Source organism: Tachyglossus aculeatus, chromosome 21, assembly GCF_015852505.1.
Source record: "Tachyglossus aculeatus isolate mTacAcu1 chromosome 21, mTacAcu1.pri, whole genome shotgun sequence".
Lineage (NCBI taxonomy): Eukaryota > Metazoa > Chordata > Mammalia > Monotremata > Tachyglossidae > Tachyglossus > Tachyglossus aculeatus.
The window spans coordinates 71419094-71435246 of NC_052086.1; the positions used below are offsets into that span (position 1 = coordinate 71419094).

Here is a 16153-nt window from a genome sequence, read left to right on the forward strand (position 1 = left end):
TATGGCCAAGCGGGAATGCTGATGGACAGTACTCAAGCTAGTGGTAAGTGCTTAGTACAGTTCCAAGCGCTTAGTACAGTGCTCTGCACACAGTAAGCGCTCAATAAATACGACTGAATGAATTGAATGGTAAGGAGCTTCTGCTTAATGGAGATGGTGATGGGTAGACAGTGAAAGCTCCTGTGAAGTGGGATGGCGATGTGTATAGAGGCGATGCTGCGGTGTAACCTAATGGAAAAAACCACTAGCCCCCGTGAAAAAGTCACGGGGCTTGGATTACAAATTTAATCTAATAATAATAATAATAATAGCATTGATTAAGCGCTTACTATGTGCGAAGCACTGTTCTAAGCGCTGGGGAGGTTGCAAGGTGATCAGGATGTCCCACGGGGGGCTCACAGTCTTCATCCCCATTTTACAGGTGAGGGCACTGAGGCACAGAGGAGTTAAGTGACTTGCCCAAAGTCGCACAGCTGACAAGTGGCGGAGCCGGGATTTGAACCCATGACCTCCGACTCCAAAACCCGGGCTCTTTCCACTGAGCCACGCTGCGTCAACATGACCTCTTGGTGCCTCAATTTTCCCATCTGCAAAAGGGGGATTCAGTACGTGTTCTCCCTCCTACTTAGATTGGGAGCCCCGTGTGTGACATGGACTGTGTCCAACCTATTTATCTTGCATATACCCCAGCGCTTAGTACGGTGCTTGACACGCGGCATGCCTTCACAGATATAATTCATTCATTGATTCACTCAGTCATATTTAATAATAATAGACTGTGAGCCCACTGTTGGGTAGGGACTGTCTCTATATGTTGCCAACTTGGACTTCCCAAGCGCTTAGTACAGTGCTCTGCACACAGTAAGCGCCCAATAAATACGATTGATTGATTGCAAAGCACTTTTCTAAGCACTGGGGAAGTTACAAGGTGATCAGGTTGTCCCACGGGGGGCTCACAGTCTTAATCCCCATTTTACAGATGAGGGAACTGAGGCCCAGGGAAGTTAAGCGGCTTGCCCAAAGTCATACAGCTGACAATTGGCAGAGCCGGGATTTGAACCCATGAGCTCTGACTCCAAAGCCCGGGCTCTTTACACTGAACCGTTGAGCGCTTACTGTGTGCAGAGCACTGTACTAAGCGCTTGGGATGTACAAGTTGGCAACATAGAGAGACGGTCCCTACCCAACAGCGGGCTCACAGTCTAGAAGGCTGGGATTGAGCCCTTCCTTCCTCTCCCCCTCGTCCCCCTTTCCACCCCATCATCTTACCTCTGTCCCTTCCCCACAGCACCTGTATATATATGTATATATGTTTGTACAGATTTATTACTCTATTTATTTATTTTACTTGTACATATCTATTCTATTTATTTTATTTTGCTGGTATGTTTGGTTTTCTTCTCTGTCTCCCCCTTTTAGACTGTGAGCCCACTGTTGGGTAGGGACCCTCTCTCTATGTTGCCAACTTGGACTTCCCAAGCGCTTAGTACAGTGCTCTGCACACAGTAAGTGCTCAATAAATACGATTGATGATGATGATGATGTGCAATAGTAATTATTAGGATTACTATTCAAGAAGATGATCGGCGTGTCAGCTTGCAACATAGAGAGACGGTCCCTACCCAACAGCGGGCTCACAGTCTAGAAGGCTGTGTTAATAATAATTATTAATAATGTGTAATAGTAATTATTACGATTAGAGAAGATGATCGGCGTGGAAGCTTGCAACATAGAGAGACGGTCCCTACCCAACAGCGGGCTCACAGTCTAGAAGGCTGGGATAATAGTAATTATCAATAATGTGCAATAGTAATTATTACGATTACTATTCAAGAAGATGATGGGCGCGGCAACTTGCAACATAGAGAGACGGTCCCTACCCAACAGCGGGCTCACAGTCTAGAAGGCTGGGATAATAATAATTATTAATAATGTGTAATAGTAATTATTACAATTATTATTCAAGAAGACGATTAGCGCGGCAGCTTGCAACATAGAGAGACGGTCCCTACCCAACAGCAGGCTCACAGTCTAGAAGGCTGGGATAATAATAATTATTAATAATGTGCAATAGTAATTATTACAATTACTATTCAAGAAGATGATTAGTGTGTCAGTTTGCAACATAGAGAGACGGTCCCTACCCAACAGCGGGCTCACAGTCTAGAAGGCTGGGATAATAATAATTATTAATAATGTGCAATAGTAATTATTACGATTACTATTCAAGAAGATGATCAGTGCGGCAGCTTGCAACATAGAGAGACGGTCCCTACCCAACAGCAGGCTCACAGTCTAGAAGGCTGGGATAATTATAATAATTATTAATAATGTGTAATAGTAATTATTACAATTACTATTCAAGAAGAAGATGATTAGCGCGTCAGCTTGCAACATAGAGAGACGGTCCCTACCCAACAGCGGGCTCACAGTCTAGAAAGCTGGGATAATAATAATTATTAATAATGTGCAATAGTAATTATTACGATTACTATTCAAGAAGATGATCAGTGCGGCAGCTTGCAACATAGAGAGACGGTCCCTACCCAACAGCAGGCTCACAGTCTAGAAGGCTGGGATAATTATAATAATTATTAATAATGTGTAATAGTAATTATTACAATTACTATTCAAGAAGAAGATGATTAGCGCGTCAGCTTGCAACATAGAGAGACGGTCCCTACCCAACAGCGGGCTCACAGTCTAGAAGACTGGGATAATAATAATTATTAATAATGTGCAATAGTAATTATTACAATTACTATTCAAGAAGATGATTAGTGTGTCAGTTTGCAACATAGAGAGACGATCCCTACCCAACAGCGGGCTCACAGTCTAGAAGGCTGGGATAATTATAGTAATTATTAATAATGTGCAATAGTAATTATTACGATTACTATTCAAGAAGAAGATGTCTCCCCCTCCTAGACTGTGAGCCCGCTGTTGGGTAGGGACCGTCTCTCTATGTTGCCAACTTGGACTTCCCAAGCGCTTAGTACAGTGCTCTGCACACAGGAGGCGCTCAATAAATACAACTGAATGAATGAATGAATGAATGAATCAGATACGCAGGCTCCGCCCTTGAGACTGGCCACGCCCCCAGCCCGTCCGTCTGCGCATGCTCCCCTCGCGCCCCGTGCTCGTCGGTCTGCGCATGCTCCGCCCCCCTCCCCGTGCCCCCCCCGCCCCGTGGCCGTCCGTCTGCGCATGCCCCGCCCCATGCCCCTGCTGTCTGTCTGCGCAGGCTCCGCCCCCGCCCCGTGGCCGTCCTTCTGCGCATGCCCCGCCCCTGGCCCCCGCCCTGTGGTCGTCCGTCTGCGCTTGCCCCGCCATAGGCCCCGCCCCCCTGCCCCTGTCGTCAGTCTGCGCAGGCTCCGCCCCCTCCCCGTGGCCGTCCTTCTGCGCATGCCCCGCCTCCTGTCCGTCGGTCTGCGCATGCCCCGCCCCCGGCGCCGGCCTTGCCCCCCCGCCCCGTGGTCGTCCGTCAGCGCATGCCCCGCCCCCTATTTATTTATTAATTTTATTTGTACATATTTATTCTATTCATTTTATTTGGTCAATATGTTTCATTTTGTTCTCTGTCTCCCCCTTCTAGACTGTGAGCCCGTTGTTGGGTAGGGACCGTCTCTATCTGTTGTCGACTTGTACTTCCCAAGCGCTTAGTACGGTGCTCTGCACACAGTAAGCGCTCAATAAATACGATTGAGTGAATGAATGAGTGCCCCGCCCCCTGTCCGTCCGCGCATGCCCCGCCCTCGGCCCCCGCCTTCTGTCCGTCCGCCTGCGCATGCCCCGCCCCCGGCCCTCGGCCCCGCCTCGTGTTCGTCCGTCTGCGCGTGCCCCGCCCTCGCCCCCGGCCCGTGTCCGTCCATCTGCGCATGCCCCGTCCTCGCCCCCTCCCCGTGTCCGTCCGTCTGCGCATGCCCCGCCCTCGCCCCCGCCCCGTGTCCGTCCATCTGCGCATGCCCCACCCCCCGGCCTCCGGCCCGTGTCCGTCCGTCTGCGCATGCCCCGCCCTCTCCCCCGGCCCTTGTCCATCCGTCTGCGCATGCCCCGCCCTCGCCCCGTGTCCGTCCGTCTGCGCATGCCCCGACCCCGGCCCTCGGCCCCGCCCCGTAGTCGTCCGTCTGCGCGTGCCCCGCCCTCGGCCCCGCCCCGTGTCCGTCCATCTGCGCATGCCCCGCCCTCGCCCCTCCCCGTGTCCGTCCGTCTGCGCATGCCCCGCCCTCGCCCTCGGCCCGTGTCCGTCCGTCTGCGCATGCCCCGCCCCCAACCCCGGCCCGTGCCCGTCCATCTGCGCATGCCCCGCCCTCGGCCCCGCCCCGTGCCCGTCCATCTGCGCATGCCCCGCCCTCGCCCCGCCCGTGTCCGTCCGTCCGCGCATGCCCCGCCCTCGGCCCCGCCCCGTGTCCATCCGTCTGCGCATGCCCCGCCCTTGCCCCCTGCCCGTGCCCGTCCATCCGCGCATGCCCCGCCCTCGGCCCCGCCCCGCGTCCGTCCGTCTGCGCATGCCCCGCCCCGTGACCGCCCGTCTGCGCATGCCCCGGCCCGTGTGTGTCCGTCCGTCTGCGCATGCGCCGGCCCGGCGTCTCCCGGACGACGTCAGCGCTGCCAGCGTGGACGGGGCGTCGTGGCGGCGGCGGTCCCCGTTCCCCCGTCATGGCGGCCTCTGAGGAGAAGGTCGGTGGGATCCTCCTCCTCCCTCTCCCTCTCTCCCCCTCCCCCCGCCCCAACGGACGGTCGCGCCGCCGTTCCCTCCCGTTGCCCCGGGGAAAACCGGGAATGCCGGGAAAACGGCGGCTGGCCCGGCCGCGCTCCTTCCCTCACGCAATCATTCATTCATTCAGTCGTATTTACTGAGCGCCCACCACGGGCGGGGCACTGGACTAAGCGCCGGCAACGGGGAGAGAGACGTGCAACATTCATTCATTCAATCCTATTTATTGAGCGCCTACTGTGTGCGGAGCACTGGACTGAGCGCTTGGGAAGTATCATTCATTCAGTCGTATTGATTGAGCGCCTACGGTGTGCAGGGCAGTGGACTGAGCGCTTGAGAAGGACAACTCAGTCAGTCGTATTTATTGAGCGCCTAAGGTGTGCGGAGCACTGGACTGAGCGCTTGGGAAGGACAATTCATTCATTCATTCAGTCGTATTTATTGAGCGCCTACTGTGTGCGGAGCACTGGACTGAGCGCTTGGGAAGTGTCATTCATTCATTCATTCAGTCGTATTTATTGAGCGCCTGCTGTGTGCAGAACACTGGACTGAGCGCTTGGGAAGGACAGTTCATTCATTCAGTCAGTCGTATTTATTGAGCACCTACTGTGTGTGGAGTACTGGACTGAGCGCTTGGGAAGGACAATTCATTCATTCAGTCGTATTTATTGAGCGCCTACTGTGTTCGGAGCACTGGACTGAGCGCTTGGGAAGGACAATTCATTCATTCATTCCGTCGTATTTGTTGAGCAACTACTGTGTGCAGAGCGCTGGACTGAGCGCTTGAGGAGTACAATTCATTCATTCAGTCGTATTTATTGAGCGCCTACTGTGTGTGGAGTACTGGACTGAGCGCTTGGGAAGGACAATTCATTCATTCAGTCGTATTTATTGAGCGCCTACTGTGTGCGGAGCACTGGACTGAGCGCTTGGGAAGGACAATTCATTCATTCATTCCGTCGTATTTGTTGAGCAACTACTGTGTGCAGAGCGCTGGACTGAGCGCTTGGGAAGGACAATTCATTCATTCATTCTGTCGTATTTAGTGAGCGCCTACTGTGTGCGGAGCACTGGACTGAGCGCTTGGGAAGGACAGTTCATTCATTCAGTCAGTTGTATTTATTGAGCACCTACTGTGTGCGGAGCACTGGACTGAGCGCTTGGGAAGTGTCATTCATTCATTCATTCAGTCGTATTTGTTGAGCGACTACTGTGTGCAGAGCGCTGGACTGAGCGCTTGAGGAGTACAATTCATTCATTCAGTCGTATTTATTGAGCGCCTACTGTGTGTGGAGTACTGGACTGAGCGCTTGGGAAGGACAATTCATTCATTCAGTCGTATTTATTGAGCGCCTACTGTGTGCGGAGCCCTGGACTGAGCGCTTGGGAAGGACAATTCATTCATTCATTCTGTCGTATTTAGTGAGCGCCTACTGTGTGCGGAGCACTGGACTGAGCGCTTGGGAAGGACAATTCATTCATTCAGTCGTATTTATTGAGCGCCTACTGTGTGCGGAGCACTGGACTGAGCGCTTGGGAAGGACAGTTCATTCATTCAGTCAGTCGTATTTATTGAGCACCTACTGTGTGCGGAGCCCTGGACTGAGCGCTTGGGATGGACAATTCATTCATTCATTCAGTCGTATTTATTGAGCAACTACTGTGTGCAGAGCGCTGGACTGAGCGCTTGAGAAGTACGGTTCATTCATTCAGTCGTATTTATTGAGCGCCTACTGTGTGCGGAGCACTGGACTGAGCGCTTGGGAAGGACAGTTCATTCATTTATTCCGTCATATTTATTGAGCAACTACTGTGTGCAGAGCGCTGGACTGAGCGCTTGAGAAGTACAATTCATTCATTCATTCAGTCGTATTTATTGAGTGCCTACTGTGTGCGGAGCCCTGGACTGAGCGCTTGGGAAGGACAGTTCATTTATTCATTCAGTCGTATTTATTGAGCGCCTACTGTGCAGAGCCCTGGACTGAGCTCTTGGGAAGGATAATTCATTCATTCATTCAGTCGTTTTTATTGAACGCCTACTGTGTGCGGAGCACTGGACTGAGCGCTTGGGAAGGACAATTCATTCATTCATTCTGTCGTATTTATTGAGCACCTACTGTATGCAGAGCACTGGACTGAGCGTTTGGGAAGGACAATTCATTTGTTCATTCAGTCAGTCGTATTTATTGAGCGCCTACTGTGTGCGGAGCACTGGACTGAGCGCTTGGGAAGTATCATTCATTCAGTCGTATTTGTTGAGCACCTACTGTGTGCAGGGCCCTGGACTGAGCACTTGGGAAGGACAATTCATTCATTCATTCCGTCGTATTTAGTGAGCGCCTACTGTGTGCAGAGCGCTGGACTGAGCGCTTGAGAAGTACAATTCATTCATTCATTCAGTCGTATTTATTGAGTGCCTACTGCGTGCGGAGCCCTGGACTGAGCGCTCGGGAAGGACAGTTCATTTATTCATTCAGTCGTATTTATTGAGCGCCTCCTCTGTGCAGAGCCCTGGAGTGAGTGCTTGGGAAGGACAATTCATTCATTCAGTCGTATTTGTTGAGTGCCTACTGTGTGCGGAGCACTGGACTGAGCGCTTGAGAAGTAGAATTCATTCATTCAGTCGTATTTATTGAGTGCCTACTGTGTGCGTAGCACTGGACTGAGCGCTTGGGAAGGACAGTTCATTCATTTATTCAGTCGTATTTGTTGAGCGCCTACTGTGTGCAGAGCACTGGACTGAGTGCTTGAGAAGTACAATTCATTCATTCAGTCGTATTTATTGAGCGCCTACTGTGTGCGGAGCGCTGGACTGAGCGCTTGAGAAGTACAATTCATTTATTCATTCAGTCGTATTTATTGAGCGCCTACTCTGTGTGGAGCCCTGGACTGAGCTCTTGGGAAGTACAATTCATTCATTCATTCAACCCTATTTATTGAGCGCCTACTGTGTGCGGAGTGCTGGACTGAGCGCTTGAGAAGTACAATTCATTTATTCAGTCGTATTTATTGAGCGCCTACTCTGTGTGGAGCCCTGGACTGAGCTCTTGGGAAGTACAATTCATTCATTCATTCAACCCTATTTATTGAGTGCCTACTGTGTGCGGAGCGCTGGACTGAGCACTTGGGAAAGACAATTCATTCATTCATTCGGTCGTATTTAGTGAGTGCCTACTGTGTGCAGAGCGCTGGACTGAGCGCTTGAGAAGTGCAATTCATTCATTCATTCAGTCGTATTTATTGAGTGCCTACTGCGTGCGGAGCCCTGGACTGAGCGCTCGGGAAGGACAGTTCATTTATTCATTCAGTCGTATTTATTGAGCGCCTCCTCTGTGCGGAGCCCTGGAGTGAGCGCTTGGGAAGGACAATTCATTCATTCAGTCAGTCGTATTTAGTGAGCGCCTACTGTGTGCGGAGCCCTGGACTGAGCGCTTGGGAAGGACAATTCATTCAGTCAGTCGTATTTATTGAGCGCCTACTGTGTGCAGAACACTGGACTGAGCGTTTGGGAAGGACAGTTCATTCATTCAGTCATATTGAGTGCCTACTGTGTGCGGAGCACTGGACTGAGCGCTTGAGAAGTACAATTCAGTCAGTCGTATTGAGCGCCTACTGTGCGCAGAGCACTGGACTAAGCGCTTGGGAAGTACAATTCATTCATTCAGTCATATTGAGCGCCTACTGTGTGCGGAGCACTGGACTAAGTGCTTGGGAAGGACAAGTCGGCAACATAGAGAGACGGTCCCTCCCCAACAGCGGGCTCACAGTCTGGAAGGGGGAGACAGACAACGTTCATTCATTCCGTCGTATTTATTGAGCGCCCGTTGTGTGCAGAGCACTGTACTGAGCGCCTGGGAAGTCCAAGTCGGCGACATCTAGAGACGGTCCCTACCCAACAACGGACTCACAGTCTAGAAGGGGGAGACAGACGACGCGAAACATGGAGACAGGCAGTCAGTCATTCCCTCCCTCCTCCTGACCGAGCGCCCGCTGTGTGCACAGCACTGCCCTAAGCGCTGGGGAAGCGCAGTTTGGCCACAGATATTCACTCCTTTATTCATTCCCTCGTATTGACTAATAATAATGATGGTGATAATGTTGGCATTTATTAAGCTCTTACTATAATAATAACAATGATGGTATTTCTTAAGCGCTTACTATGTGCCGAGCACTGTTCTAAGCCCCGGGGGGGATACGAGGTGATCAGGTTGTCCCACGTGGGGCTCACAGCCTTCATCCCCATTTGACGGAGGAGAGAACTGAGGCCCAGAGAAGTGAAGTGACTTGCCCAAAGTCACACAGCTGACAATCGGCGGAGCCGGAATTTGAACCCAGGACCTGTGACTCCCAAGCCCGGGCTCTTTCCACTGAGCCACGCCGCTTCTCTATGTGCAAAGGACGGTTCCAAGCGCCGCGTCACTTCTCTGGGTTTCAGTTACTTCATTTGAAAAATAATAATGATAATAATGATGCTATTTGTTAAGCGGCTTATTATGTGCAAAGCACTGTTCTAAGCGCCCGGGGGGGATACAGGGTGATCAGGGTGTCCCACGTGGGGCTCACAGTCTTCATCCCCATTTGACAGAGGAGGGAGCTGAGGCCCAGGGAAGTGAAGTGACTTGCCTGAGGTCACACAGCAGACAAGTGGCGGAGCCGGGATTTGAACCCATGACCTCCTGACTCCTGGCCCCATGCTCTGTCATCTAGACCATGTTTCTTTTCTAGATACAAAGTGGTGAAGCAGGATTAGAACCCACACCCTCCCACTCCCAAGCCTGGGCTCTTACCACTAAACCACGCTGCTTCCTTGGGCTCCAACCCCCGCAGGATTTATGTCCTTGCTGTCATTTTGCTCATTTCTGTTGTTGTCTGTCTCCCTTCCTCTAGACCGTGAGCTCGGTGTGGGCAGGGATTGTGAGTCTTTATTGCTGTATTGTCCTCTCCCAAACGCTTAGTACAGTGCCCTGCGCACAGTAAGCCCTCAATAAATGCGATTGAATTAATGGATGAGGCGCCCAAACCGCTCGGCCGGCTCGGGCCAGGAAGTGGGGAGACCCAAGCAATGCCTCAAAGATAAGTGGGTTTCACACTGTTTCCATTTTAATGATAATAATAGTTATTATTGTGATATTTGTTAAGCCCCGACCGTGGGTCAGTCGCTGTACTAAGCACTGGGGTGGATACAGTTCCCGTCCCACGTGGGGCTCACAGTCTCGATCCTCGTTTTGCAGATGGGGAAACTGAGGCCCAGGGAAGTTTAGTGACTTGCCCAAGGTCACCCGGTAGACAAATGGCAGAGCCGGGAGTAGAAGCCGTGAACTTCTGATTCCCAGGCCCAGGCTCTATCCGCTAGGCCATGCTGCTTCTCATTTTCCCTTCCTACCCGCGGTGTCAGATGTAATCAATCATCACTGGTGTATATTGAGCATCTTGTGTGCTCAGAGCATTGAACCGAGCACTTGGGAGAGTACAGTATAACAGCCGATAGGCCCTATCCCCATCCTCGAGGAGTTTTCAGGCTGTGGACATTTAAAAAAATTACAGGTGGGGGATGGCCGAGGTTAAGACTGAGCGTTTGAGGACGGGGGGCATCCAAGTGCATAGAAGATGCAGAAGGCGTGAATAGGGTGGCGAAATGAGGGGTTAGTCAGGTAAGGTATCTTGGAGGAGAGAGGATTTTTGTAAGGTTTTTCAAGGTGGGGAGGGGGGACGCGGGCAAGGCGTCGGCGGGGAGATGAAATTGAGTTTCAGTGAGTAGATTGACTTTAGAGGAGCCCAGTGTGCTGGGGGGGGTTGAGATAGGACAGCGGCGAGCTGAGGTAGGAGGGGGGAGAGTTGATGGAGTGCCTTAAAAGCTGATGGTAAAGAGTTCCCGTTTGATGGAGAGATGGACGCACAACCTTTGGAGCCATTTGAGGAGGGGGGAAAAGTGCACAGAATGATTTTTTTTTTTTAGAGAGACGATCTGGGCAGAAGAGTGAAGCATTTACTAGAGAGGCCGGAGGCAGAGAGGTCAGTGAGGAGGCCGATGCAGTAATCGAGGCGAGATGGGATAAGTGCTTGGACCGCTTGGAGGGGCGGAGGCTAGGCATTTTGTAAGGGTAGAACCGACCTCTCTTTGTGGGCAGGAATCGTATCTACCAACTCTGATGTACCCAAGCACTCCGTATCGTGCCCTGCACCTAGTATGCGCTCAAAAAAAAAACACCACCGACTGACTGGACACGCTGGTTGAAAGAGAAAAAGGAGTCTAGAAGAACGCTAAGGTTACCGGTTGTGAGACGGAGAGGATGGTAATGTTCTCTATAGGGGTGGGAAAGTCATGGGGAGTAGAGGGCTTGGGTGGGAAGATCAATCAATGAATCAGTCGTGCTTATTGAGCGCTTACTGTGTGCAGAGCACTGGACTAAGCGCTTGGGAAGTACAAGTTGGCAACATATAGAGACAGACCCTACCCAACAGTGTGCTCACAGTATGTTTTGGACACGTTCAGTTTGGGGTGTCGGCAGGACATTCAAGAAGAGATGTCTTGAAGGCGGGAGGAAATGCGAGACTGCAGAGAAGGAGAGAGATCCGGGATGGAGCTGGAGATTTGGGAATCATCTGCAAAGAGGTGGTAGTTGAAGCCGTGGGAGCAGATGAGTTCTCCAAGGGAGTGAGTATAGATGGAGGCTAGGAGGAGACCTACAAATGAGCCCTGAGTGACTCCCACATCCAGGGGGTGGGAGACAGAGGAGGAACCCGCAAAGGAGAAGGAGAAGGAGCGGCCGGAGAGATAGGAGGGCCAGTATATGGCCACTGCTGCAAAAGGAGATTAACCCAAATTTGGGAAATGAGTGTCAGTGCCAAACCCCTCCCTTCTTTTTTATGTAAAATTGCAGAATTATTCATTTTACTACAGTACTAGATCCAGACTTGTTTTGCAAGTCACAAGAGATTTGAAAAGCGTTATGAATTGGACAAGTAATAGGAGGTGTCAGTAGATGCATAGCTTGAATCTGCCTCTTGGTTGTAAAAGGAATTGGGGGACCGCTTAAGGGGTGGGTGAAAATTTTTTTGCGCTCTTGAACTGACAAGTCTTAAATTTTGTACTGTGTATAGCGTGCTTTGGTTAAATGGAAAGTTAGGTCTTTTACATAGAAAAGTTTATTCACAAATTCACTCTTCCCACTTTCAGCTTCAGTTTTGTCTTTTAAATGTGGAGTCTCAACGTATTGAATGCTTAAGTAAAATAAAATGTTTACCTGTGTAGCAGGTACAGAAGAATGCCTTGAGGGGAGGGACTATCTTCTCCATGGTTTTTTTTATGGCATTTAAGTGTTTACTACGCATCAAATAGTGTTCTAAACGCTGGGGTAGATATGAGTTAATTAGGTTGGACACAATCCCTGTCTCACATGGGGCTCACAGTGTAAGTAGGGAGAACAGGAGAACTGAGGCATAGAGAAGTTAAGTGACACAGGAAGCAATTGGCAGAACTGAGAGTAGAACCCAGGTCCTTTGACTCCCAAGCCTGTGCTCTTTCCACTCGGCCACGATGCTTCTCCAAAATATCTAGCAGAATGCCATACGTATAACACACCTTGCTGTAGAAAATTACGGCACATAAATCATTTCCAGCCTTCCCTTTGAAAATACAGATGTCTCAAAGTCAAAGATGGAGTAGAACTTTGTGTCGGTATTATTATTATCATTATTATTATTATGGTATTCAAGTGCTATGTGTAAAGCACTGTTCCAGCACTAGGGTAGATACAGGTTAATTAAGTTGGGCGCAATCCCTGTCCGACATGGGGCCGATAGTCTAGATAGGAGGGAGAACGGTTATTGAATCCCCATTTAAACAAATGAGAAGCTGAGGCACGGAAGTTTAGTGACTTGGCCAAGATCACGCAGCAGGCAACTTGGACTCGTGTCCAAGTTAGTGCCGTTTCCATTTTTCAAGGCTAGATATGAGAACAGGCTCTGTCAGTTCTAAGATGCCACCAAAACGTGCTACAGCTGAAGACTTGCAAGCACTCAGCTGTTTACTAATCAAAATAACTTCCATTTCAAGCACAGAGAGCTGGTTCTCAATCTCCTTCGCCTGTTTTTCCTCTGTCTTTCCTCCTGCTGTGGGACCTTTGGCAAGTCACTTAATTTTTCTGTGCCTCAGTTATCACATCTGTAAAATGGGAGTTAAGATTGTGAGCCCCATGTGAGACTGGGCCTGTGTCCTACCAGATTAGTTTGCATCTATCCCAGCGCTTAGTACAGTGCCTGGCACAACGTAAACACTTAACAAATACCATTAAAAAAAATTGCATTTCCTCCTGCCTCCAGAACATCTCTACATCTAATGGGCCCATGTTAGTTGGTTCCTATCCCAGTTGATGGAACTACCACCCTCTCAAGCCTGTAAGCTTCATGTTAGTCATATTTATTGAGTGCTTAGAGTGCAGAACACTGTACTAAGCACTTGGGCGATTACAATATAACAATAAACACATTCCCTGCCCACAACGAGCTTTGTCTAGAGGTAGCAGGAGACAGACATAAGTAAATAAATTACAGATTTGTACATAGGTGCTGTGGGGCTTGGAGTGGGATGAATAAAGAGGGTGATGCAGAGGAGAGTGGGAGAAGAGGAAAGGAGGCCTAGTCAGGGAAGGCTTCTCGGAGGACATGTGCCTTCAGTAAGGTTTTGAAGGGCAGTAGATTAGATGTCAGTTTGGAGGGAGGGCATTCCAGGTCAGGAAGGGCGTGGGTGAGAGGTCGGTGGCAAGGTAGACGAGATCGAGGTATAGTGAGGTGGTTAGCATTAGTCGAGCAAAGTGCTCACACTTTCAACCTCCACATTCAGTCTGTCACCAAACCCTGTGGATTTTTTTTTGTTTTTATGGTATTTGTTAAGCACTTTCTAAGTGCCAGGCACGGTACTAAGCACTGGAGGTAGATACTAGATAATCAGGTTGGGCATAATCCATGCCGCACGTGGGATTCACAGTCTCGATCCCCAGTTGATTAGATGAGGCAACTAAGGCACAGAGAAGTTAAGTGACTCGCCCAGGGTCACACAGCAGGCAAGTGGTAGAGCCGGGATTCTCCCTTCACAACCCTCACTACACTCATTCAGGAGGTTGTTATTGCCAGTTTGAATACCCTCGCAGTGTTCGCGTTGATTTCCCTGCCTTCTATCTTTCCTCTCTCCAGTCCTTCACCCTACTGCCCCGGTAATTTTTCTGAAACATTACCCCGTGCACATCTCCTCACTCCTCAAAAGCTCCAATTGTTGCCCATTTCTCTCTGCATCAAGCAGAAACTTTCGATTACTGGCCTTATAAAGGCACTCTGTCAACTGTTTCCCTCCTATTTTTTCCTCTCTCTTCCCATTATTCCCCAGCTCACACACTTGGTTCCTCTGAAGCCAGCCTACTCACTGTGCCACTTACCCTGTGCCAAGCACTACGGTAGTTACAAGTTAAGTTGAGAAGCAGTGTGGCCTAGTGAGTGGAGAATGAGCCTGGGAACTGGGTTCTAATCCTGGCTCTTCCACTGCTCTGATGTGTGACCTTGGTAGGTACAGCTGTGAATACTCTGACTTTACCCCTGTCTGTAATTGACAGCCTCTCCTGCTAGACTGTAAACTACTACGTGGTCATCACAACTTCTCCGTGTCTGTTACCTCATCTGTAAAATGGGGACTAAAGCCTGTGAGCCCCGTGTGGGACAGGAACTGTGTCCAAACTGATTAGCTTACGTGCGAAGTACAGTTTGGTGGGCGGAGTCAGGCACAGTCCCTGTTCCCCATGGGGCTCACAGTCTAAGTAGGAGGGAGAACAGGTATTTAATCCCCATTTTACTGATGAGAAAACAGAGGCCCAAAGCAGTGAAGTGACTTGCCCAAAGTTACACGGCAGGCAGGTGGTGGAACTGGGATTAGAACCCAGGTCCTCTGAATCCCAGGCCCATGCTCTTTCCGTTTGGCCACGCTGCTTGGTACAGTGCTCCGCACACAGTAAGGGCTCAATAAGTAAAATTGAATGAATAATAATGAGGGTATTTGTTAAGCACTTACTATGTGCAAAGCACTGTTCTAAGCGCTGGGGGGATACAAGGTGATCAGGTTGTCCCAAGAGGGGCTCACAATCTTAATCCCCATTTTTCAGATGAGGTAACTGAGGCACAGGGAAGTTAAGTGACTCGCCCAAAGTCACACAACAGCGGAGCCGGGATTTGAACCCATGACCTCTGACTCCAAGGCCCGAGCTCTTTCCACTGAGCCACGCTGCTTCTCATCCCCCAGCCCCCACCCAGAACGTCCTGCCCCCATAGTATCTCATCAGACCACTGCTCTCCCCACCTTCAAAGCCTTTCGGAAATCCCTTCTGGAGGCCTTTTCCCTGATTAATCTCTCATTTCCCAATCTTCCCCCAACTGCCACTTCAGTGCATGGATACCCACCCCACCTTCTCCTCCCCAAACATTTATGTCCAGATCTGAATACTCTTTGACTTTCCCCCTGTCTGTAATTGACAATCTCTCCTGCTCGACTGTGAACTACTTAAGGGCAGGGATCAGTCGCCTCTTCTACTATGGTACCTTCTGAAGCACTTAATATAATGCTCTGCACACAGTAGGTGCCCAACAAATACTATTGATTATTTTTTCTCCTGTATGAAAAATCTTAGTACTTATAACAGTGCTTGACACATAGTAAGTGCTTAAAACGAACCTCAAAAAAAAACACATGGGAAAAATGGGGATGAGTTGAGAAGTGATGGCAATGGGGACCTTATCTTTGAAATCTCTGTGGAAAAAATGTGTCTGGATTCCAATGTGTCAGGGAGCTAAGTTTGGAAACCCAGTCATTCACACATATCCTCATGAGGTTTCGCTCATACTTTTCAAGTGAACTAAACTGGCGGTCAGCTTTTCCGGTGAACTGAAACAAAGGATGCCCCCTTGCCAGAGGACGCCTTTCTACTTGTATATTCTTTTACTTAAAGGTCACCGTGGTTGTAAGAATTCAGTTCGGCTCATCCTGCCTGTAAATACCCTTTATAAAAGTGTTGAACATCATGGAGCATTCTGTATCTGTCTCCTCGGTTGAATTCCACCTTTCAGTAGTCTCACTGGAGATTTCAGAGCCTGAGAGGTTTGTCATCCGGTATTTATTGAGTGATTTCTGTTTGCAGAACACTGTACTAAGCGCTCGGGAGACTACAGTACAGCAGAGTTGGTAGACACGTTCCCTGTCCTCAATGAGCCGTGCTGATTTTATGCATTTTGGTTCTGCTTCTAGATGAGGTGGTTGGACTCCATCCACTTTCCCTTCCAAATTCATTTTGGACTTCTCACAGGGAGTAATCACACCCAGCTAGCCTCCACCCTCTTGGAGGCAGTCTGTGAGGGTTTTGCTGTCCACCCACTCTAGTCCATAAGCTCCTCCTCTAA

The 16153-nt window shown here is 49.8% G+C and overlaps 1 protein-coding gene across 2 annotated transcripts in view; it reads left to right on the top strand.

Annotated features, from left to right (window-relative positions):
* PDXDC1 (pyridoxal dependent decarboxylase domain containing 1) overlaps positions 1-16153 on the top strand; it is a 62252-nt gene continuing 46099 nt past the window's right edge. The window contains exon 1 of one of the 2 annotated variants that reach the window (XM_038762480.1): positions 1-43. Coding sequence is in view for 1 of the 2 variants with exons in the window: in XM_038762479.1 (XP_038618407.1) it covers positions 4660-4680 (21 nt within the window). In the remaining variant the exon portion in view is untranslated. Of the gene's footprint in view, positions 44-4649; positions 4681-16153 lie in introns of those variants that run through there. The other variant, XM_038762479.1, reaches the window with a different exon arrangement.